General features: G+C 38.4%; 1 protein-coding gene across 1 annotated transcript in view; it reads right to left on the reverse strand.

The window, feature by feature from the left end:
* Positions 1–312: 312 nt before the first annotated feature.
* The window catches only part of tspan2b (tetraspanin 2b), a 30,787-nt gene continuing 5,299 nt past the window's right edge, over positions 313–25,800 (reverse strand). The window contains exons 2-8 of the mRNA XM_005161898.6: positions 16,031–16,130; positions 9,185–9,282; positions 6,498–6,572; positions 6,237–6,320; positions 5,502–5,564; positions 4,215–4,298; positions 313–2,982 (exon numbers count right to left, since the gene is read on the reverse strand). Of these exons, the coding sequence (XP_005161955.1) occupies positions 2,917–2,982; positions 4,215–4,298; positions 5,502–5,564; positions 6,237–6,320; positions 6,498–6,572; positions 9,185–9,282; positions 16,031–16,130 (570 nt within the window). The 3' untranslated portion in view covers positions 313–2,916. The remainder of the gene's footprint in view (positions 2,983–4,214; positions 4,299–5,501; positions 5,565–6,236; positions 6,321–6,497; positions 6,573–9,184; positions 9,283–16,030; positions 16,131–25,800) is intronic.

The following is a 25,800-nucleotide window of genomic DNA, read 5'->3' on the forward strand; positions in this document are numbered from 1 at the left end:
CTGCATGATCTATATTTAGGATAAATAGGGCAGTAGAAGCACTGCACACTGCCAAGCTGAGGCTAAAATCACACACACACACACACACACACACACAACACACACACACTATAACCTGATATTACTCAAGCCCTTGTCATGTGATCCGAGTGGTTTGAAGATGCTAAAATGTCACTTCCAGTCCCTTGCATTGCAATCATTTAAAAGATTATGTCATGTGATGAGGTGGCCTCACTAAGGTCCTGTGGATTAGTTTACCAGCCATGCAGGGCTCATTACAAATCTGATTTGAACGGAAAAGCACACGCAAGAGTCAGAAACGTCAACGTTTATTTGATGTCATGCTGCAATGTTCCTGAGAAACGGCTTTAAATTCTGCAGAAAATAAATTAAATTCTGATCACTAACATCAAAAACTGCAGTGTTGATTTACAGTACAAAAGAATACACACACACAATACACACTGACAAAACCTCATTTCAAAGCCACGCTACATGCTTTACACTAGTCACTGTACAGTCTGATCAACCGCAGCAGGGTTGTGTTTGCGTATGAGGACAGATCTACAACACTATTATATTTTATGAGTACGCTGTGTGTGTCCTAATCAACAGGGACGGTTTTAACTAATAAGAAAAATTGTGGGCCTACAATAATTACCCAAGAATAAAGTATAAAACATACACTCACCGGCCACTTTATTAGGTACACCATACTAGTACTGGGTTGGACCCCTGGTTGGACTGCCTTAATCCTTGATGGCATGGGTTCAACAAGGTACTGTGTCGAATCATTCTCTGTAAACCCTAGAGATGGTTGTGCGTGAAAATCCCAGTAGATCAGCAGTTTCTGAAATACTCAGAGCAGCCCGTCTGGCAGCAACAACCATGCCACGTTCAAAGTCTCTTAAATCGCCTTTCTTTTCCATTCTGATGCTCGGTTTGACCTGCAGCAGATCCTCTTGACCATGTCTACATGCCGAAATGCAGTGAGCTGCTGCCATGTGATTGGCTGATGAGAAATTTGCTTTAATGAGCGGCTGGACAGGTGTACCTAATAAAGTGGCCGGTGAGGGTCTAACAAATAAAACTGTATTGTTATTATTACATCTGTGCAATTTTGCCCCCCACCTCCAATCACGGAGCAGTCGAATCAGATTTAATTAACCAAACAATTGATTATTTTAGTTATTTGTTTATTTTAAGAAACAAAATGTAGAAAAGGAGATAATTGACTGATTTATGAAAAAGACTGCAAGACACAAAAGCTAAAAAGAACAAAACAAACAAGCAAATAAATAAATAGATTAACACAAGGGTGCATACTGTATATTAGGGTTTTCGGGCCCCGTGGCTGAAATTTCTTAAGGCCTTTGCTAATCAATACTCTAATGCCATTTTAGCTTGAGGAACTGCAGCAGTGATGCACCAGCAGAAACACATCTGACCAACCAACGGCGGCCCCGTTATAAATAACAACACAGAAGAGAAAATCCATCCCTTTCCAATCCCTTCATGCAAAAATAGAAACAACCAAACGTCAAGTTGTGTTTTTGTATACGTTAAAAAGGCACCTTAAAGGGACAGTTCACCCAAAAAATGCAGGACATTTAGGAAACACTTTAGTTTAGTTCACAATTCATGTTATTTATGACTGTATTATTATTATAATCTGTCTATTATTAAGATCTGAACAGTTCATTAGAGCATTCCTAATACCTAAACTCAACTTCTGTTGTTTGTGTAAACCATTTGAGTAGCAGTTTATAGTTGTTTAGACTTGGTTTGTTCTATTAACTGATATGTCTGGTTCTCAAATCTGATTGGCTGATAGCCATGTGATATTCTGCACTCAAACAGCCTCTGCCCACACAGTGACAACTCTCAACCACCCCCCACCGCCACCCCCCCACAAAACAGTAATTTCCGTCTCTATTTACTTGTTCCAACACAGTTTGAGTTTCTTTTCTGTGTTAAACACTAAAGAAGATATTTTGAAGAATGTTGAAAACCTGTAACCATTGACTTCTACAGTATTTGTTTTTCCTCAATGGTTACCGGTTTTCAGCATTCTTCAAAGTATCTTCTTTAGTGATCAACAAACGAGAGAAACTCATAAAGGTTTATACCTACTTTCACATATGTGAGTGCATATGAATTTTTGGGTGAACGGCCCCTTTAAACACACAATACAGACCTTCATCATTGCTACAACTACGATGACAACACAGATATGTACACAACACATACTTTTGTGTGATTTTTCACTCATATTGAATAATCTGACCAATTGAAAGCTGCTTGGATTGGAAGTGGAACATTCTGGTCAGAAATTCTCACTGGAATACAGTATCAGAGAAGCGGAGCTGGAAATATGAGTGTGTGAGTCTTTCCTGAAGCAGTACTACAGTATTATTCTTATTATTATTATTATTAAAAGTCAAATCAATGATTGAAAGAAATGTGTGTTTTGTGTGCGCATGCGTGCAATAATTGGTAAATGTTTGAGATCTCTCTGTCTCTCTCCGTGACGTGAAGTCTACTCCGTTTGTGTACAATCGTAAAAGGCAAAAGAAAGCCTTGGCGTCACATTACACAATATTTATATCTGGCATGTGAAGACACGCAGCAACAGCCCAGAATAGCCTGAATATACATCTGACTGGAGGAGCCGCATGTCAGAATATATTAATAGAGATTTGAGGAAATGACTGAAAGGATCCAGCACCGAACCAGCAGGCGTTCAATTCAGGAGATCCAGCGAGTTTAAACAGCAGGGTTTTTGGCTTGAGTTTGGGAATGTTACTCTTGAGTGTGTGTGTGTGTGTGTGTGTGTGTGTGTGTGTGTGTGTGTGTGTGTGTGTGTGTGTGTCCAGCAGAGGTGAAAGGTTGTGTTTTAGGAGAGGAGGAACTCTGTTAGATCACCTCCCGGCTGTTTCGGATGGCACAGCAGAGGACCATACTGAAGATCATGCCTATAATCTGAAAAAATTCGAAAAATACAAGTAAATTAAGGAGATGTTATGTGAACACTGTAAAAAATACCGCTAAATTTGCAATTACTCATACTTTGTGATTGATTTTAAAACTTTTCCTCATTTATTTCAGCTTTTAAGTTGCATTATGGGATGTTGATCTTTCCTCCAACACAACGTTTAACCTTGAAAAGTGTGAAAAGTGACTTTTCTGAACATTTGTAATAGTTTAAAGTGCTATAATGTCTGGGTTGATATTGTATTTAATATTGTATTTCTGTTATTTTACACTATTATTCCCCTATAAATTATTGCTTATACATTATAATATCTCAATAAAAGTCACTTTGTTAAACTGTAGAGTTGAATTTTCAACATCAGAAGACATCAACATCCTACAATGCAACTTATTCAATCATTTTCCTTCAGCTTAGTCCCTGATTTATCAGGGGTCACCACAGCGGAATGAACCACCAACTATTCCAGCATATGTTTTACATAGCGGATGCCTTTACAGCTGCAACACCCATACACTGGGAAACACGTGGAGAAAATGCAAACTCCACACAGAAGCAACAACTGACCCAGCCGGGACGCAAACAGGTGACCTTCTTGCTGAGAGGCCACAGCGTCAACCACTGAGCCAAAGTGACCCCCATAATGCAACTCACAACCGCAGATAAAAGAAAACACTTTTCATTTTTACAGTGCATGTTTAAACACAAAGAGGACATGAACTGGAATACTTACTGGATACAGTAAGTTTAAAGAAATTATATTAAAAACCATTAAAAAAAATTGCATCAATAATTGATGTCAAAACAACATCAAATTAACATTTCAACATGACAAACATGTCCAAATGTTATTACAGGATATTCAAATCCCAGAGTAAATTGGTCATTCGGAAATGCACTGCAACTAATGCTTTTCCTACTTGAGTTTGTGTCGTGTTTCTAGTCCAAATATCTACAAATTCTTAAATCAAGAAGCAATTACAAGACAAGTACAACATACTGTCCTGTTTTCAGAATTAAGGAGTCAAAATGAAGCGAGTTTCTCCTTAAAACAAGCAATATAATGTGTTAAGCAGAGTAATCTTGTTTTACTTTGTAATAAGTGGTGTGAATAATCGAGCTCGACTGTATATATTCTGTGAGAACAACCACCTGGATGTACATTATCCTAAACTGCGGACATGATAACAGACTGTATTATTGACAAAAAAAGTTCATTTACCATGACTCCAGCGATTCCTATTCCCACGTAACCCACGATGAACAGCTTACTGTTGAAAAACTCTTCAATGGCCACGTCACACGTCTGCACACACACACACACACACACACACACACAGATCAATGCGTATACACACTTCACTGCATGTCAAACTCTGCTATTACAGACACTATATCTGCCATTTTCATGTATCTTTTTATGAAACACTGACTTTTGTACTTACATATGCGACTTTAGAGTTTCGCAGCACTACATATAACAGACGCCTAAAATGACTACAACTCCCATGATTCCACACTCAGCCACAGTCATGGAAATATGCCTTTGTTTGTTGTGAATAGACGCCCTCTAATGGCCAAACTCACACACTGTGCTTTTAAACTAAGTGTTTACTAATTTTGGCTGCACAACATATCGGGGAATTATTGGTATTGCGGTATTGATGCCCAAAGCACAATGTTGGCATACGGTGCATGGGTTACGTCTAGAAGGGATACAGCTGTGGATAGCGTCATTTCTATGACACCATACAACAATATTTAACAGTTCACATTACTGTGAGGATTGGGTTTAGAGTAGATGTTAATAAAATGCTAATTAATGGGTAATTTAATAAATAATATGAATAATACTCTGTATAATTACTGTTTTTGCGTTACTGTGAGGATTGGGTTCAGGGTTAACGTTAATAAAATGCATTTAATGTGTAATTTAAAAAATAATATGAATAATATTCAGTATAATTGCTGTTTTTACCTGACAGTGAGGGTTGGGTTTAGGGTTTGAGTAGGTTTAGATGTTAATAAAATACAGTTAATGAATAATGTAATGAATAATAATTCAACCTCCCGCCTTCCAGCTGTATCCCTTCTAGCAATAGCTCTACACATGAGGCTATCAGCACTGACTGTTCATCCAAATTTGACCAATCAGATGGGGTGATTCTATCTTAAGCCCCGCCCACCCAGTAGGTGCTGTTCTACTAATGGCTGGAAGCTGAACTCAGTGCTGAATTTAAACAATAGTGGGCGGAGTCAAGATAAGAGGAAAATGACAACAGCCAATCAGAGTCAGAATATCTGCATATCAGGTTTACACTCGTTCACAGTGTCTACATGTTAGCCAGTTTACTAGATCAGACTAAATATCCAAAATACCTTTAATGGGACATGTATCGCAAGAAATATCGCTATCGTAATACTCGTATTATTGCATGTTTTCTCAGTATTGTGCAGAACTATTACTAGTAGCAGACAGTTTTAATCAGTGTTTCATTTAAGAGCTTACCTGGTTAAATACCATGTTTTTACATGAGGATGGCGTCACTGTAGATGAACCACAGCAACTCAACTGCAGATGAGACGGGTTAAAATACAATTACAGCCACAATTACAGTCTTTTATGACAACATTAAACATATATACAGTACATATAGTTGTGGGCAAAATTATTCACCCTCCTGCTCGATATTTGTGCATTTTCAAATATTTCTCAAATGATATTTAGACATTTACACATTATTGAAAATTTGTTCTTCTGGAGAAAGTCTGATTAGTTTTATTTGGGCTAGAATAAAAGCAGTGTTTAATAGTGTTAAAGTCATGTTAAGCTCAATATTATTCGCCTCTTCAGCAATATTAGTGTTGGATTGTCTCCAGAACAAACCACTGTTATACAATGACTTGCCTAATTACCCTAACTTTACCCTCATTACCCTAGTGAAGCCTTTACATGCCACTGTAAGCTGAACACTAGTGTCTTGAAGAATATCTAGACTAATATTATGTGCTGTCATCATGGTGAAGAGAAAACACATCAGCTATTAGAGATGAGTTATTAACATTATTATGAGTAGAAATGTATAACATATAAAAGTATAAGAAAATATAAAAGAATTAAAAATGAAACAGGAGGGTGAATAATTCAACTACACATGTATATAGTTATAATGACACCACAGTCTGATTAAATCCACAATAAGGTGTAGTAGAGTAATAAAACAAGGTAATAATGTGAACTCACTACGGTGTGGTAGGACTGCACGGTTGCATTATTGTTGTTGTTTCCAGCAGACTCATCATAGAAGTGCCTTATTTCCTGAATGATCTAAGATGAAACATTAAAGAAACTTGTGCTGTAAAAATCTGATTTATTGAAATAAAGAGCTTTGAATCAACATGTGTCATGTCATTTCCACTATAATAATAATAATAATAATAATAATAATAATAATAATAATAATAATAATAATAATAATAATAATAATAATAATAATAATAATACCTTGTCTTTGTTGATGAAGCCAAAAACTCCTGCTGCAACTTCAGCTCCAAAGATGACCAGAAGACAGGCAAAAAACTGTAAAAGAGACATAAATAATGTTAAATAAATTAAAATGCTTTCTACATTTCATATATATATATATATATATAGGGGTGCAATATTTTGCAAGAACAGCACTGGTACAGCCTCTTCACCTTTGTGTATTACTCCGCCCACACAGAGTGACATCAGATCAATAAACTCACTACAGTTTGACAAATATTGCAGCTGTTGGACAACATCATGTACTGTTGAGGCTTTTTTAGGTGAGATTGTCATTGTTTAGATTGCAGCTACTCGGTTTATTTATAGGGATAGTGCCTATTTTAAATAATCATAACTTCAGAGATTCAACGCCATCAGCATGTCATACTGAGCATAGCAAAAACGGTTGATGTTCTGCCACAAGATGGCGTCAAAGACCGCATAATAAGCCCTTAGAGAAGGAAAAACTCAAGCTACAGCAGATCAAATCATTATTAAACAGGTAAGTGACACTCTCTCTTTGTGTGTTGTAGTGCTGCATTATTACCATAGTAATCTGCTGGTGTTTGCAGAACGCAATACCACACTTGCAGCAGTCCGGTATGGCTGTATATCATCAGTGGTGGGACACTAAGACAATCAGTCTGCTGCCGATACAGCCTGCTACTCGTGTGATATTGCGCATATATATATATATATATATATAAAGATAAACAGTATAAGCCAGTAAAAGCCCTGTAAGTTAAGTATGTCTTTGATAAATTGTGGTAAAGTTTTGTGGTATTTGTCAATTTAATGGCATTTATTTGACAGCATGTACTAAAGATTTTAAGCGGTTTTCTTTACATCTAAAAATCTGCATTTTGAATAGCAAGTGAGTAATTGACAAATATGAAAATGATTTTTTTAAGCGGTTGCCCTGTTTCAAAAGCTGCTGTTTTCAGCCCTTGAAAATATAATAAAAAGTATTAGATTTTAGTTTAACTTCTTAACTTATTTATTTATTTATATTAATATATACTATTTTATATATAGGCGAAGCAGTGGCGCAGTAGGTAGTGCTGTTGCCTCACAGCAAGAAGGTCTAGCGTCAGCTCAGTTGGTGTTTCTGTGTGGAGTTTGCATGTTCTCCCCGTGTTGGCGTGGGTTTCCTCCGGATGCTCCGGTTTCCCCCACAGTCCAAACACATGCGGTACAGATGAATTGGGTAGGCTAAATTGTCCGTAGTGTATGTGTGTGTGTGTGTGTGTGTGTTTAAATGTGTGTGTGGATGTTTCCTAGTGATGGGTTGCAGCTGGAAGGGCATTCGCTGCGTAAAAACTTGCTGAATAAGTTGGCGGTTCATTCCGCTGTGGCGACCCCGAATTAATAAAGGAACTGAGCCGACAAGAAAATGAATGAATGATTATATAACCTGGTGTTCATGTTTAGTACTGCAGCCAAACAAAATCCCACTGAAAGTAAATTTTTTGTTATCAACTTTATATTTGGAACATAATTTGTTCAAATATTTAGCTTTGATTTTCTGACTAATTTAGACAAAAAAAATTTAAACATATTTTTTATGTAATATAATACAATCTATATTTTTGTTTTGATTGTTTACATAAATATAAAGGCGCATTATATTTTTATATTATATAAAGGCGCATTATATTATATTATTTTAAAAAACTTTAAGTTTTTTTTTAAACTTTTTTTCCCTTCAGTCACATTCTGACAAGTGTCTTCTTTAAAATGAGACCAAGTTTAAGTCTGTGCACCAAAGCGTTGAAGACTGACGATCCTTTAAGCTGAACATGTGTGCGTGTATAAAAATAGTTTAAAATAGTGTTGTGTACAGTAAACAAAACAATGCATCCTGTTTTAGAATGACATAACGAGTGTTACCGCATCAAGTCTTTTTGAGTTTTTATTTCCTTGTTTATTTTTCATCTTAATTCCTGTTTTCTTGCATAACAAGCCGGAAATGTGCAGACAGCAGTAGAGATGCAAATGCAGAGGTTAAATCTGTGCAAAGAAACATAGAGGCAAATCCAAAAGAGCATTCCAGAACACAGCCTACTGTCTAACATACAAACATTAGTCTGAGCAAACTCCGGCATGCGGAAACAAGGAACAAGGAAAACAATTAATCAGAAAAGGAAATAAATTGCTTGGAAATGTCAATAACATGAAGGCAAGACTGACTACACCGTACAAAATACCTGTCAACTAACAGTGTGTGATTCATGTTTTATTTCCCCCCATCCATGTTTTAAATTGCATTATGGGATCTTTTAACCTCAAAAGTGTGTGTTCTGCTCATGTGTAATAGTGTGCAGTGTGTGTATAGTGTGTGTTGGTGTTGTATATTACTCTACAGTGAGCTTGTAATAAACTGCAGCACATGTTCTGCTATTCTACACTCTTATTCCTCTACATATGATCTCTTATATTATTTCACACCACTAAAATGTCAGTAAAAGTCACTTTGTTAAACTGTAGAGTTGAATTATGAGCATCAGGAGTGGACAGAGCAGAGATCAACATCCCATATACTGTTCATTAGCAGGTGTTGTTTACAGTGCAGCTCTACTGTCGTCCTCATCAATTATCAGTCAGCATTTATCAGTGAGCAATGCTATGGTGTTTACTCAGATATTAGTAAATGTAACTCTCACCAATCCCAGAAGACACTGCGACTCCCGCACGGCTCCACAGCAGCCGAAAAAACCCACCAGCATCACCAGACCACCGGCTGCGATGAGGATGTACACCCCTGTGCAGGACACACACATTATTTAAGCTCATTCGGGCACACAATATTAGGAAAATATCATGCAAAACTAATCAAAAATGCTTAAACATGCATATTAAATAACTGTTATTGGCAGATACACTGTGAAAAATCTCTGCTAATGAACAGCTTGTGTTTATTAGCGGTGGTGAACTGCATTATGGGATGTTGATCTCTGCTCTGTCCACTCCTGATGCTCATAATTCAACTCTACAGTTTAACAAAGTGACTTTTATTGACATTTTAGTGGTGTGAAATAATATAAGAGATCATATGTAGAGGAATAAGAGTGTAGAATAGCAGAACATGTGCTGCAGTTTATTACAAGCTCACTGTAGAGTAATATACAACACCAACACACACTATACACACACTACACACTATTACACATGAGCAGAACACACACTATACACACACTGCACACTATTACACATGAGCAGAACACACACTATACACACACTACACACTATTACACATGAACACAGACTATACACACACTGTTCAAGGTTATAAACGTTGCTAGAAGATGATCAAGATCCCATAATGACATTCACAAGCAGAAATAAATGAGGAAAAACAAAAACATGCATCACAAAATGCAGAAAACTGCTGATTTAGGGATATTTTACACAGTGCAGAACATTATTTGTGCATTAAAAACACACAAGCAGCTCAAAAAGTAGAATCATACTATACAGCATATTAAAACAGTAAATATCATATGATCAAACACATCACATCACTTCACTTGATGGAAAAATACCTATTTTAACTGTATTTATGCTAATAAAATCTTAAAGGAATGAATGATGCATATCATTTTGTTTTCCAATAGACAGTTCTGCAGAATTCTGGATTTATGAAGCAGAAAACTGTATACTATATAAAATAAACAAATTATAAATAAACTATTTAACATACTATTATTGTGTAGCAGCATAGCTATATTATGATATTACTGTATTTCTATAGTTCTGAGAGATGGGTTGCGGCTGGAAGGGCATCCGCTGCATAAAAATGTGCTGGATAAGTTGGCGGTTCATTCCACTGTGGCGACCCCGGATTAATAAAAGGACTAAGAAAATGAATGAATGAATGAATGAATGAATGAATGTATTTCTATAGTAGTATGTCTATCATTGTCATTATTATTATTTTGGAATTGTCTATACTATCCGATATACAGTACAATAAGACTTTTACAAATGCATCAAATGATCAAGCGCATGACAAAAGTTATACTTAGAATAAGTTTGTTTAGTTTTTAGTAGCAACAACTACAACAAAATCATTGCTGTGAATGTTATTAGAGAGTCTGGAAGTACACTGTTCATTTTGATCAGATGTAATATGATCAGATCACCAGCAGAGGGAAGCACAATCTCACGTCAGTCTCCTTATTTTATTGCAATACACTGTATATATGATAATAATGAACATACAGTATTCACAATGAACACATAATAACAGAAAATGAGTACAATGATAAGTTAGATAATAATTAATTAATAAAGACATGACAAGTCAAATTTTGCTGTAATTAATATATTATAATAAAACTTTAATATTTAATTTTTTTTATTTAATATTTAATTGTTTAAATATTCAATAAATATAAAATTATGTTGTTTTTATTTCAATATTTCTTGTCTCTTTTAAAGTATGAAGGCAGCGACCAATTTCTGTCTGAAAATAAGTAAAACTAAGATTTCTTACTGCTCATTTATATTTAAATAATTGTGCATATAACTCATTCATTTTCCTTCAGCTTAGTCTCTTTTTCAGGGGTCATACACCACGGCCAGAGTAGTTGATCAGTTCCCCTATAGCGCATGTGTTTGGACTGTGGGGGAAACCGGAGCACCCGGAGGAAACCCACACCAACATGGAGAGAACATGCAAACTCCACACAGAAACACCAACTGACCCAGCCGGGACTCAAACCAGAGACCTTCTTGCTGTGAGGCCACAGTGCTAACCACTGAGCCACCGTGTCCCGACTTTTGTCCATATTAAAATATAATCTAATAAATATATATTAATCATTCATTTATCTTCGGCTTAGTCTCTTATTTATCAGGGGTCACCACAGTGGAATGAACCGCCAACTAAATATTAACATATATATCTCCGATCCCTCAGGGGGCGCTGCATCAAGAATCCTCACTCATCTATAAGCCAGATCAGCACATGGGCTCAGCACTGCGGTTGTTGCTTGAGCGGATACGTTTGCGGCCTGAAGTTAACGCGAATTATTTCTATTATTTATTAAATTTCTCATTTGTTGTATTTTATTAACGTCTACCCCCACCCCAACCCTAAACCCAACCGTCACAGTAATGTAAAAAGTGTAGTTGTACTGAGTATTAGTTATGTTATCTATTAAATTACCCAATAAAATGTATTTTTTAATGCCTAACCCCACCCCAACCCTAAACCCAACCCTCACAGTACTGTAAAAATATTAATTATTGTTATACAGTGTCATAAAAAAATGCTGCTTTATTAATGTGCATATCGCACTTCCGGCCGGCCGCATATCCGATCTAGACTTTACCCAGCACTACTGAGGCAAACCTTTGTCAAGCACCAGAACACAGGGTTTTGCAAGAACCAAAACTGGAATGTGTGTTTAATTCAAAACAAACAAACAATAATAATGAAGAGGAACACGTTAAATACTGTCTGTTGTGTTGAAAATACAAGTGAAAGTGAATGTAGAAATCACTACTTTCTATTTTTATTTGTGTTTTCCATTCCGCACCATATGCATCATACGGTTTGATGAGACGAAATTAATTTGTATTTTTTAATTTTCCCTGTAGTTTTTTTTATTTTATTTTACCTTTAAGTTCAACAAATGGAATAATAACAGCATAAAACAGCATATGGGGATGGAAACAAGTGAATAAATGTGAGTCAGCACTATAAATAAAAGATGTGGGCAGTGTGTGTGTGTGTGCGTATGTGTGTGTGTGTGTGTGTGTGTGTGTGTGTGTCTAACTATAGCAGGTTGTAATGTCTATAAATGATCCTGCTGTTTTTACACTGTGAGCTCAAATGATGAGGACTAAAATAAAGAAAGTAAACAATATTTACAGAGAAGACACAACTAGACCCAATGTGAATGTGTGAATGTGCTGTTGAGGGATGGACAAATGCGATACATATACAGCTGAATTATTCACCGCCTTCATTTTTTTTTTCTTCTTTTTAAAAATATTTTCCAAATGATGTTGAACAGAGCAGGGAAATGTTCACAGTGTGTCTGATAATATTTGTTCTTCTGGAGAAAGTCTTATTTGTTTTATTTTGGGTAGAATATAAGCAGTTTTTAATTTTTTAAACACCATTTTAAGGACAATATTATTCACCCCTTCAGCAATATTAGTGTTGGATTGTCTCCAGAACAAACCACTGTTATACAATGACTTGCCTAATTACCCTAACTTTACCCTAATTACCCTAGTGAAGCCTTTACATGTCACTGTAAGCTGAACACTAGTGTCTTGAAGAATATCCAGTCTAATATTATGTGCTGTCATCATGGAGAAGAGGAAATAAATCAGTTATTAAAGATGAGTTATTAACACTATTATGATTAGAGATGTGCTGGAGAAATCTGCTCTCCGATAAACAGAAATTGGGGGAAAAATAAACAATCAGTCTAATAATTCAGGGGGGCTGATAATTCTGACTTCAGCTGTATATAGATGTGCAGAGCGGATGTGTGTGTGAAGTGCCTTGTTTATGTGGACTATGGGGGAAAAGCTGTTCTTAAATCTGCTTGTTTTGATGCTCAGTTTTATTTTATTGTATTTGTTTCTGATTTATTTTCCTCATTCTGTAAGTGTACGGTTTAAAAGTGCACATTTTCCGGCTTTATGCATGTGTGTTTCTCGTGTCTGCGAGACAATTATTCACAGAGTTTCAGCTGTTTTTTTCTGACGAGTTTGCACAAGAAAGCACTCCCTGTCTCATTTTACAAATGCATACTATTTGGTTGTTATTATGATTATATACACATAAAAATAGATCCTTTACAGTGTTCAAATATGTGTTTGTCTTATTAATATGATTAAAATGTTGACTTTTAAGATCCTTTAATGGATTTTACACTATTTGCCAGAAGTCTTGTGGTGGACTGCAGTTGTAAGAGCAGCAGATGATAACTGGTCTTCTAGTTGATGATGGAGAAAGTCTTATTTGTTTTATTTGGACTAGAATAAAAGCAGTTTTTATTAGTTTTACAGGCATTTTAAGGTCAATATTATTAGCAAAATTAGTGTTGGATTGTCTCCAGAACAAACCACTGTTATAGGTGTAATAACTCAGAGTTTAACTGTATGCACAGAAATATCCACAGGGTCAGCCTCTGGTTAGCAGGTAGAGTGGCTGCAGGATTGTGGTTTCCTGTATGTAGGCATGATCTGAAATGTCACTTCCTGTTTTGAGAAACACCCACCCAAGTGACTGTGCATGGAAACTCTGCCGCCTCATGTTTCCATCCAGCACTAATAAACACTGCTCTGTGTCTGCCGCTCCTTCATTTATTTCTGCTTTAAGAGCTAAGCTGGGTCCACAGCGAGATAAAACCCTTTCATTGGATATCTTTCATTTTGCATATAGAGATGAGGTCAAAACTATTCGCCTTCCTGTGAATTTTTTCAAATATTTACCGAGTGATATTAAACTGAGTTTTTCACAGTATTTCCTATCATATTTCGAGAGAAAGTCTTATTTGTTTTACAGAATTGGGGAAACAGAAATTGTGGAAAAAATATAAAATAATTAAAATTTAACAGGAGGGCTAATAACGCCGACTTTGATTCCATATATATATCATGTTTAAATATATTAATCTTATAATCATAAGAGTATCAGTTTGCTATATGAGCAATATCACACTCGTAGCAGTGCGATATGGCTGTATATCGGCACTGGTGAGAGGCGTGCTTTGGCACGAGGCAGCAGGCTGAGGGTCTTAGTGCCCCAACAGTGCTGATATACAGCCATATAGCACTGCTATGAGTGTGATATTGTGTTTATACAACAGTTTAACGGCATAATCGTGTGTGTAAAAAAGAAAATCAAATATCAAGAGTCTCAAAAATCCTTTTGTACGCGGAACTACTTTCTTCCACCGTTCATTTACATCTGCAGCTGATGTCAGAAGAGCAGAAACCGCTGCCCATGTAAACTGCTCAGTTTGACAAATATTGCAGCTGTTGGACAACTTAATGTACTTTTTAGGTGAGAATGTCGTAGTTTAGATTGCAGCTATGCAGTTTATTTATAAGGACAGTGCCTATTTTAAATATTCATAATTTCTGAGAGACAGCACATCGATGGCCATCAGCCTGTCATACTGAGCAGAGCAAAGACGGTTGACGCTCCGCCACAAGATGGCGACAGAGACCGCACAATAAGCCCTTATGGAAGAAAAACTGCGTAATTTCAAACTACAGCTGATCAAATCATTATTCAACAGGAAAGAGACACTCTAAGTCGATCTCTCTCTTGTGTATGTTGTAGTGCTGTATTTATACCACAGTAATCTGTAGTGTTTGCTTTGCTTTGGCTTTTTCAGGGTTAATTATTGTGATCTCCCGACTGCAGCAGAGAAACACTGGGAAATCTCTGTAGACTGATGGCATTTCATGCTGTTCAGCCTTAAACTGTGAGCAAAATCAGCTGTTCTGTCTTCACTTTAGACATTACGCTAGAGAATCACTCGAACACTAGCTCTACAGTGATGTTGGTGAATGAGTAATGGCTTCTGCTGTTCTGACGTCAGCTGCAGATGTGAATGCCTGGCGAAAGAAAGTAGTTCCTCATTCAAAAGGGTTTTGAGACTCTTGATGTTTGATTTTATTTTTTATACACACGATTATGCTGTCAAACTGTTGTATAAATGCAATATCACACGAGTAGCAGCGCCATATGGTGGTGTATCAGCACTAGTGGGGCACTAAGGCACTCAGCTTGTGACTTCGAGCCAACACACACCTCCCACCAGTGGCGATATACAGCTACAACGCACTGCTGCTCATGTGATTTTGCTTATATACAGTATATAATTAATCAAATATTACAAATAAATTAGATAAAATAGAAAATATAACTTCTTATAACTTATTACTCCTTTGAAACTCATTTGAGTCATTGTTTAACTGCAATAAGAGCAGTATTAAATAAGACCAAAGCTGTCAAAACAGTAAATAAAATGCTATTTTGAAACTAAACTGAAAGCATACAATACACTCTCAGAAATAAAGGAACGTGAGCTGTCACTGGGGTGGTACCTTATTAAAAGGTACACATTTATACGTAAAGGGTCCACATTGCTACCTCAAACATATAAATTAGTACCTAAACATTTTAAGAGGAACACTTTTGGACTTTATAGGTTCAAATACCTACTTTTGAGGTAATAATATGGACCTTTTAGGTACAAATGTGTACCTCCTGAAAAGGTCTCCCATCCCATGGTCAGTCCGGCTTAGCTTCAGTGAGTATCCAGTCTTGGGCTGCAGGCTGATACGGCTGTCAGTTCTTATAGTCAGTGAAAGGAACGAGCAGATATTAAGCAGACCGTCTACTAACACTCAAATAGAGCATCAAAATAAAGAGTTATCCAAGACTCTGCCTTCTGTAATAATGCAAAACTGAACCTTTTCTGTATGACTATGGAAATTCGGTCATGAAATATAATCAGCTAACTGCTCACCGATGAAGAAGGTATCAGGTCCGTCTTCTCCTAAAAGAGACACTGTGTTTGGATCCAGTCGGAGCCAGAGACCCACCGCCAGAACCAGAGAGCCCATCAACTGCAGGAAAAACAGAGAGAAGACATCAATATTGGAGTCTCTGATGATGTGTGTGTGTATAAACAGCACACAGATAATGATGACTCTTTCAGGCTTTGATCCTAATTGTAGCATTTTGGTGACTGTTGCTTTAAATGCAAATGAGATGCTCTTTAAAAAAAGTGGGCGGAGCTACAGACAGATGTGAAACAGCAGTGTGTGTGTTGTCAGTGCTGTGCATGTGTGCTTCAGTGTGAGTCAGTCTATGTAGACTCCTGTCGCTGTTCATCTAGAACTCCACATCTATAATCCTCTTAGTCTATGCTGACATGATCATCAGCAGCTCAAACACTCTAATGGCTAATGGACAGACGGCTGCTTCTCACTCAGGGCTGCTGTTTATGCTAATGAGATGGAGAGATGGGCACTAGTGGGCGGGGTTTTCCCCCTCTGATTACACGTAGAAAGGGAGAATGTCAATTAAAGTGTTTCTGCATCAAGAACAAACACAATTAACTCATGATCAGCATTAGAGACCACTGCTGGAGAAACACACACACAACTACCAAACAACAATACATGCTGAATTACTTCAAGGATAATTCAGCTGAACTGAAGCTATCCATGGCTGAAACAGCCTGTGCTCTCCGTCTTGTGTTGTTTCTGCAGTTATGGAGAGGTGGCACAGATATTTTCCACTCTGGCAGGATCCTTCAGCTCTTAAATCTGAGAGACGATGGCTGAAGGCCAAACCATGAAAGGAAAAGCAGGCTGTAGGATTCAGTCACTCTTAAATAAACTCTAATTACAGCTAACAAAGAAAGCAGACACTCATCTGTCAGAGCTCGTCCAGAAGACCATCCGTCTGAGTAGACCGCCACATTAGATTTAAAGGGACAGCTCACCCAAAACGGAAGATTCCGTCATTATTTACTCACCAGTCAGCTGTTTCAAACATTTATGAGTAGATATTTTGAAGAAGGTTGAATTATTGTAACCATTGACTTTCATAGTATTTGTTTTTACTACTAATGGTTTTCAGCTATCAACTGAATATCTTCTTCAACAGAATAAGGACACTTTTTAATCCCTTGAGTGAGAGTTAATAGTGAGTAAATTGAATGTTTGGGTGAACTGCCCCTTTAAAACATCCCTCCCGGTGTTACACTTTTGGACTCCTGCCACCACCGGGGCAATTTTTCCAACTGTTGGGCCTAATAAAAGAGTAAAACACACACATCTATAATGTTTCTGGATATATTTTTCATGTAGTGTGTATAGCCGTTTATGTGTGCAAATGTTTTAATGTGCTGGTAAATATAACTGGCTCTAATGAGAGACACGTGCTCAATAATCCAGTCCTGCTTCTACATTGGCTTGTTATAAATGTGTATAATGTCCATCTACATTTATTCATCGGCTGATGGTGAACTATGTCTACTTTGGCGTTCAGATGGAAAAGCAAATTCACCCTGCAAGACTTCTCAGACACGAGGACTTGTTAAACTGAATGAACACAGTGAAACACCATTGTTACTGTCCATTTCACTGTGCTTACAAGTGCTCATGACTGTCTGTGCCACTCGACCAATCAAGGAGAAGAACATCTGACCAATCAGAAGGATTATTTGACCATTCAGGGCAGAGGGATCTTACCAATAAAAGCAGAGCAGAGTCATCTGACCAATCAGATTAGATTAGAGTCATCTGACCAATCAAAGTAGAGTCATCTGACCAGTCAGAGCAGTCTTCTGACCATTTAGAGTAGATTAGAGTCATCTGACCAATCAAAGTAGTCATCTGACCAATCTGATAAATTGGAGTAGATTAGAGTCATCTGACCAATCAAAGTAGAGTCATCTGACCAGTCAGAGCAGTCTTCTGACCATTTAGAGTAGATTAGAGTCATCTGACCAATCAAAGTAGTCATCTGACCAATCTGATAAATTGGAGTAGATTAGAGTCATCTGACCAATCAGAGTAGAGTCATCTGACCAATCAGAGTAAATTACAGTCATCTGACCAATCAGAGTAGATTAGAGTCATCTGACCAATCAGAGTAGAGTCATCTGACCAATCAGAGTAGATTAGAGTCATCTGACCAATCAGAGTAGATTAGAGTCATCTGACCAATCAGAGTAGAGTCATCTGACCAATCAGAGTAGATTAGAGTCATCTGACCAATCAGAGTAGAGTCATCTGACCAATCAGAGTAGATTAGAGTCATCTGACCAATCAGAGTAGTCATCTGACCAATCAGAGTAGAGTCATCTGACCAATCAGAGTAGATTAGTGTCATCTGACCAATCAGAGTAAATTACAGTCATCTGAGCAATCAGAGTAGAGTCATCTGACCAATCAGAGTAGATTAGAGTCATCTGACCAATCAGAGTAGAGTCATCTGACCAATCAGAGTAAATTACAGTCATCTGACCAATCAGAGTAGTCATCTGACCAATCAGAGTAGATTAGAGTCATCTGACCAATCAGAGTAGATTAGAGTCATCTGACCAATCAGAGTAGAGTCATCTGACCAATCAGAGTAGAGTCATCTGACCAATCAGAGTAGATTAGAGTCATCTGACCAATCAGAGTAGAGTCATCTGACCAATCAGAGTAGATTAGAGTCATCTGACCAATCAGAGTAGAGTCATCTGACCAATCAGAGTAAATTACAGTCATCTGACCAATCAGAGTAAATTACAGTCATGACCAATCAGAGTAGTCATATGACCAATCAAAGAAAATAACATCTGACCAATGAGAGCGGAATAGTCATCTGACCAATCAGAGCAGAATAGTCATCTGACCAATAAGAGCAGAGTAGAGTCATCAGACCAATCAGAGTAAAGTCAATTGTTTAAGTGTAGAGCCATCTGGCCAATCAGATAAGAGTAAGGCCATGTGACCAGTCAGAACAAAGTAGAGCTGGGTGATATGACAAAAACTCACACCCCAATAATATAAGTAATCTCATGTTCTCCCCGTGTTGGTGTGGGTTTCCTCCAGGTGTCCGGTTTCCTCCACAGTCCAAACACATGCGCTATAGTATGGAATAAAATCACTGTCATAAATATTGTGTGCTAATTAATCATTAAGTGTGCTAATAATAGTTGTGCTGTGATCTTCAGTGTTGTTGCTCGATTTGAACCGTTGATCTTCTGTATCTGCACAGATATATTACTGTAAAGCATCCTGTAGCACAAATAATATAAAGGCGAGATCAGTGAGGGCTCAACTCTTTACAAATGACCTATTTTTAACCTATTCAAACCTTTAAAATAACCCAAAAGGGTCACTTTAACAGTAATAACACCTCTCATGTCTGCTGGGGAAGTGCCGAGGGCTAAAATCTGATTATATGTCTGTTTAAAAGCAAATTCATGAGGCTGATGCAAGACAAGCTGCACTTTCCTCAGCCTCTCCTCCAGCTGTCACACACACACACACACACACACACACACACACACACACACACACCCCACGGGACACACAGACCCTTAAAACACTCAGTAACCCCAATGCAGTGTAACATCATCCGGCCTGACATCAGCTCTGCCACTCCCTGCTCACACACACACACACTCACGTGCACACACGCACACACACCTCCTCTGGGCATTACGCTTTATCTAGGGGACAAAGGACCAACTGTCTGTCTCTCACACATACACACTCGCTAGACAAGACAATGGACGAGTGTGTGTATCTGCATGCCTGCTCCATTCGTATATTACTCCCAAAATATTTGTCCATTTTCAAACGATCTGCATGTGCGAGCTGACATTCGCAAAAAAACACACACACACACACACACACACACAGACTGTTTTCAAAGAATAAACCTGTGAAGGAGCCGATAATCCAATATCCGAGAGCAACATATTCATCCACTCATTTTCCTTTAGCTTATTTATCATGGGTCGCCACAGCGGAATGAACCGCCAACTATTCCAGCATATGTTTCACACAGCAGATGCTCTTCTAGCTGCAACCCAGTACTGGGAAACACCCATACACACTCATTCACACACACACACTCATACACTACGGCCAGTGTAGTTGATCAGTTCCCCTATAGCGCATGTGTTTGGACTGTGGGGGAAACCGGAGCACCCAGAGGAAACCCACACCAACACGGGGAGAACATGCAAACTCAGAAACACCAACTGACCCAGCCAGCAACCTTCTTGCAGTGAGACGACAGCACTAGCCACTGAGCCACCGTGCCGCCCCACAATTCCATGCTAAAACAAGAGTGACAAACAAAAAAGTACTGCCGAGGTTTTTTCATGTCAGTTAATGTGATGTCAGCACGCCTATTGTGTGCTTTTATAGTTTAATTCACACGCATGGAAAACAGATCAGCTGTCTCAAGTTTAATAAAGCTTTTACAGTGTCCTCAAGTCAAAAATCAAAGCAGATTTTAATGCAATTTCCATTCATCTTGGTAACAACTGGAGTTTTCCTTTGCACTGAGGAAGAAAGCGGCCCGAGTAAACCAGCAGACGCGTCTTTGTTGGTGTTGAACACAATATAAACAGCAGCTCATACGCCTCTAATGAAGAGCTTACTGCAGTGATTTGCTGGAAAACAGGGTGGAACATGTTAAACTGAGACTTTATAAAGACAAACAGAAAGAGGGAAAATAATGAGAGAACTGGTCAAGTCAAACCCAGTAAAAGCTGATTACATCTGCTGCTGGAAAACACACAGGGTCCGGCTGCACAAAAGCCCTTATGTGTGCTTACAGAAGCGTTAGGGTTACATAAGCCTCAGTGAAAGTTTGGTCGCATGAAAAAACCTAAGGGTCAACTTAAGGATCTGAAAGGGTCAGTTCACCGAAAAATTAACATTCTGTCATCATTTACTGCTTCCCTATCAGTTTGAGTGTCTATCTTCTATTCACAGCCATATTAACCAGCAACCCAAGAGCGCTCCCTCACTGAAGCTAAGCAGGGCTGAGGCTGGTCAGTGTCTGGATGGGAGACCACACGGGAACACTAGGCTGCTGTTGGAAGTGGTGTTAGTGAGGCCAGCAGGGGGCGCTTAACCTGTGGTCTGTGTGAGTCCTAATGCCCCAGTGAAGGGGTCTCTATACTGTCAGTGAGCGCCGTCTTTCAGATGAGACGTTAAACCGAGCTCATTAATAATCCCAGGGCACTTCTGGTAAAGAGTAGGGGTGTAATCCCGGTATCCTGGCCAAATTCCCACTATCAGCCCTTACTGGCCTCCCAACTATCCCCATCCACTGAATAGGCTATATCACTGTCTCTCCACTCCACCTATAGCTGGTGTGTGGTATAGCACTGGCGCTGGTGTCCTGTGGCTGCCGGAGCATCATCCCAGTGGAGCTACACACTGGTGGTGGTGTGGAGAGACCCCCCCCCCCTCATGATTGTGAAGCGATTTGGGTGTATGACCATACATTATAAATGCGCTATATGAATACACACTACATTACGTCTTGAACACAAAAAAAGACATTTTGAAGAATGTTGAAAACCAGTAACCATTGACTTTCATTGTAGGAAAAACAAAAACTATGGAAGTTAATGGTTGCAATTTTCCAACATTCTTCAAAATATCTTTTTTTGTGTTCAACAAAACACCATTAGCAGCTTTTGATAAATGGGAGGAGCTACTCTATGCCCCGCCCTCTCTTTGTGTTTTCAGTTGAGATAACGTCAAACACCCAATAAAAAATGCACATTTCAAAGCACTTCATGAAAGCTTTAAAATAATGTTTCATTCTTGTAACAGTGACAAAAAAAACATTATCAGAACATTAATGTGAATAAATGTTAGTGAATGAATGTTATAAAAATGTAACATTAGGCTTAGTCCCTTATTTATCACCACAGCGGAATGAACCGCCAACTATTCCAGCATGTTTTACACAGTGGAAGCCCTTCCGGCTGCAACTCAGTACTGGGAAACACCCATACACTCTCACACTCATAAACTACAACCAATGTAGTTGATCAGTTCCCCTATAGCGCATGTGTTTGGACTGTGGGGGAAACCGGAGCACCCGGAGGAAACCCACGCCAACACGGGGAGAACCTGCAAACTCAGAAACACCAACTGACCCAGCCGAGACTCAAACCAGCGACCTTCTTGCTGTGAGGCGATCATGCAACTTACTACACCACTCTGATGCCCACAAATAGACTTTATAGTAAAATAAATAATTAAACTACAGTATATTACCACAGTTGATCATTTATTTATTTGTTAATTATGAAAAAATGATCATATTACATAGAAACTTTCACATTAACCACCATAAATATATGATTTTAATGAGTTATCATATACTACTATAAATAAATGATGAATACTATATCATTATAAGCTATCTCATTTATAAAATCTGTCCATTTACAGTTATTTACATGTAATAGTGCAGCGTTTTCCATGTGCAATAACTGAGAAATGACGTATAAAATGCAGTGAGCGCATAAAAACCCTCTCCATCACCAGTTTTCCACTTCTTTTCCAGTCCTTTTCATCTGCCAACCTTAGGCGCGCACACACACACACACACACACACACACACACACACACACACACACAGAAGTGCACGCATATGCACAAGGGTGTTTCAGCCACTATGGGCACTCCTGACCCATGTGGACTTGTAAAAGGTAAACTCCCTCGGTCATAACAGCTCAGATAAACTCATAAGTATATTTAATTTGCCTGCTATGAAAGCGCATGAATGCACACACTGCTGCTTTGTAATTATATTATCTGAACTATTTTGACTAGTTTGACTTGTTTATTATTCCTAGAAGTAATATATTAATTCATTCATTCATTCATTTTCGGCTTAGTCCCTTTATTAATCTGGTGTCGCCACAGTGGAATGAACCACCAACTTATCCAGCATATGATGCCCTTCCAGCTGCAACCCATTGCTGGGGAACACCCATACACTCTCATTCACACACATACACTATGGACAATTTTAGCCTACTCAATTCCCCTATAGTGCATGTGTTTGGACTGTGGGGGAAACCGGAGCACCCGGAGGAAACCCACGGGAACGCTGGGAGAACATGCAAACACAGAAATGCCAACTGATCCAACCGAGGCTCAAACCAGCGACCTTCTTGCTGTGAGGCATCGCCAGAAGTTATATAAATAAAATAATAAACATAGATCACCAGATTGTAATATTTAGATGATGTTTAAGGAAGGAGACGAGTGTGTGGAAATGGCCATACTGGGAGACTCAGACACCACTGCTTCACTTCACACACACACACCCACACATCTCCGAAGACCTGAAGTCTTTTAAACGCCTAATGGTGTTCACCACAAAGCCACTCCTGTGCTGCCGGCATCATAACTCCTGCTCCTCTTCCTCCACTAATGTGCTTCTCTCTGCGGATGCACTCACACACTGCTGCTGATTAACAGATACTCTATGAGCCCGGTCAACTTTGATTTATAACACTGACCCATAACGCTCAACTCCTGGACAAATGACTGGACATGTTTAAATGTTTATTTATTAGATCTGAACATGGTTTAAAGGGTCAGTTCACTCAACAATGCTCATTCTGTCATCATTCGCTCATTATTCACTTGATGCAAAACAACATACACCGCAAAAATGCCTCCTGATTTAAGCATATTTAGATATTTGGACAAGACACAAGAAGATACCGGACAGAAGACTTGTGCAGAAAGTGGATTTCTCTGCTGATCTGCATCCCAATCATCATAAATACTGCAGAAGACCTACTGGAACCAGCATGGACCAAGATTCTCACAGAAATCAGTCAAGTTTGGTGAAGGAGACATCATGGTTTGGGGGTCATTCAGTATGGGGATCTGCAGAGTGGATGATCAACATCAACAGCCTGAGGTATCAAGACATCTGTGCTGCCCATTACATTACAAACCACAGGAGAGGGACAATTCTCCAGCAGGATAGCGCTCCTGCTCATACTTCAGCCTCCACATCAAAGCTCCTGAAAGCAGAGAGTGCTCCAGGATTGGCCAGCCCAGTCACCAGACATCAACATTATTGAGCAGATGAAGGAGGAGGTGTTGAAGATGAACACAGAGACTCTTGATGAACTCTGGGATCCTGCTGAAGGCTTTCTTCTTCATTCCAGATGACTTTATTAATCAGTGATGTGAGTCATGTCAGAGATGTATGGATGCAGTCCTCCAAGCTCATGATGGAGTCAGACACAATATTCATTCTGTCTCCACTGCAGCAGGACTTTATATTCTATACTGGACATTATTTCTGTTCAGTGATGACACTTTAGTCTGAGCAGAGTCAGACTGCACTGTCCTCATCAAATCAGTCAACATCAAGACATGATCAGACTTTATTAAACTCAAATAAGCAAAATCTAGATTCCTTCGCCTTTCATAGAGACACTTCTGACACCAAATCATCAACTAGAAGTCCAGTTATTATGTGCTGTTTCTAAAACTTGGATAGGCAACAAGACTTTTGTCAGGTATTTTGAAGAATGCTAAAACCTGTAACCATTGACTTCCATTAGTTTTTTTCTACAATGGAAGTCAATGGTTACAAGTTTTCAGCATTCTTCAAAATATCTTCTTTTGTGTTCAACAGAAAGTAGTTTATAACCACTTGAGGGAGAGTAAATAATGATTAGATTGAAATGTTTTGTGTGAACTGCCCCTTTTTAAGGAACCTAACTGTTCACTAATAATAGCACGCAGCAGCTGCGGAGCCAAAAATAATAAATCTGTTTCCCTTTTTCTGTCTGAGGCTCAACAGCCGGATTATTCCCGTCGCAGAACAGCGCAGGCTTTTAGTTTGTTGTGCTGTGTGTGTGTGTGTGTGTGTGTTCATGTGTTATTGGAGACACTTTTTATCTCACTCCTGCCTTCCGGTTCTTGGTTTCATCTGACAGTCTACAGATGTACAATCTGACAGCGCTGTTAATAATTGATTAAATCAATTCAGCACTCATCGGAGGAATATGATTCACGATATCCCGTCTGGATTTATAGGTAGTGCTGCATACACAAATAGCAAACAACAAAACAAATGTCTGTTTCCTTTTAAGTAAGACAATACATTTTTATTTCAATATAATTTAGCTTAAAGTGATTTATACAATCTCTGGTGTCTCTAGTGTGTGTGTTTGAGCTGAGAACAGCACACAGATGATGTTCTCCAGCTCTCTGAAACTGACCCTAGCAGGCTTTGATCTTAATTGTGGTGTTTTGGTGACTGTCGCTTTAAATGCAAATGAGATTGAGCTCTTTTCAGAAGAGGGCGGAGCTACAGACACCTGCGTGTCAGCATAGTGGCCGATTCAAACACTCTAATGGCTAATGGACAGACGGCTGCTTCTCACTCAGAGCTGCTGTTTATGCCAATGAGATGGAGAGATGGGCACTAGTGGGCGGGGCTTTCCCCCTCTGATGACACGTAGAAAGGGAGAATGTCAATCAAAGTGTTTCTGCATCAAGAACAAACACAATTAACTCATGATCAGCATTAGAGACCGCTGCTGGAGATACTCACACACTGCTGACATACGACTATATTTAAACCCCTAATAAAAGTGATTTTTGCATAATTGGATAGTTTATGCAAACTAATAAACTAATAATAATAATAACAACAATAATAATACTAATACTACTACTACTACTACTATTATTATTATTAATAATAATAATA

Source organism: Danio rerio, chromosome 23, assembly GCF_049306965.1.
Source record: "Danio rerio strain Tuebingen ecotype United States chromosome 23, GRCz12tu, whole genome shotgun sequence".
Taxonomy (NCBI): domain Eukaryota; kingdom Metazoa; phylum Chordata; class Actinopteri; order Cypriniformes; family Danionidae; genus Danio; species Danio rerio.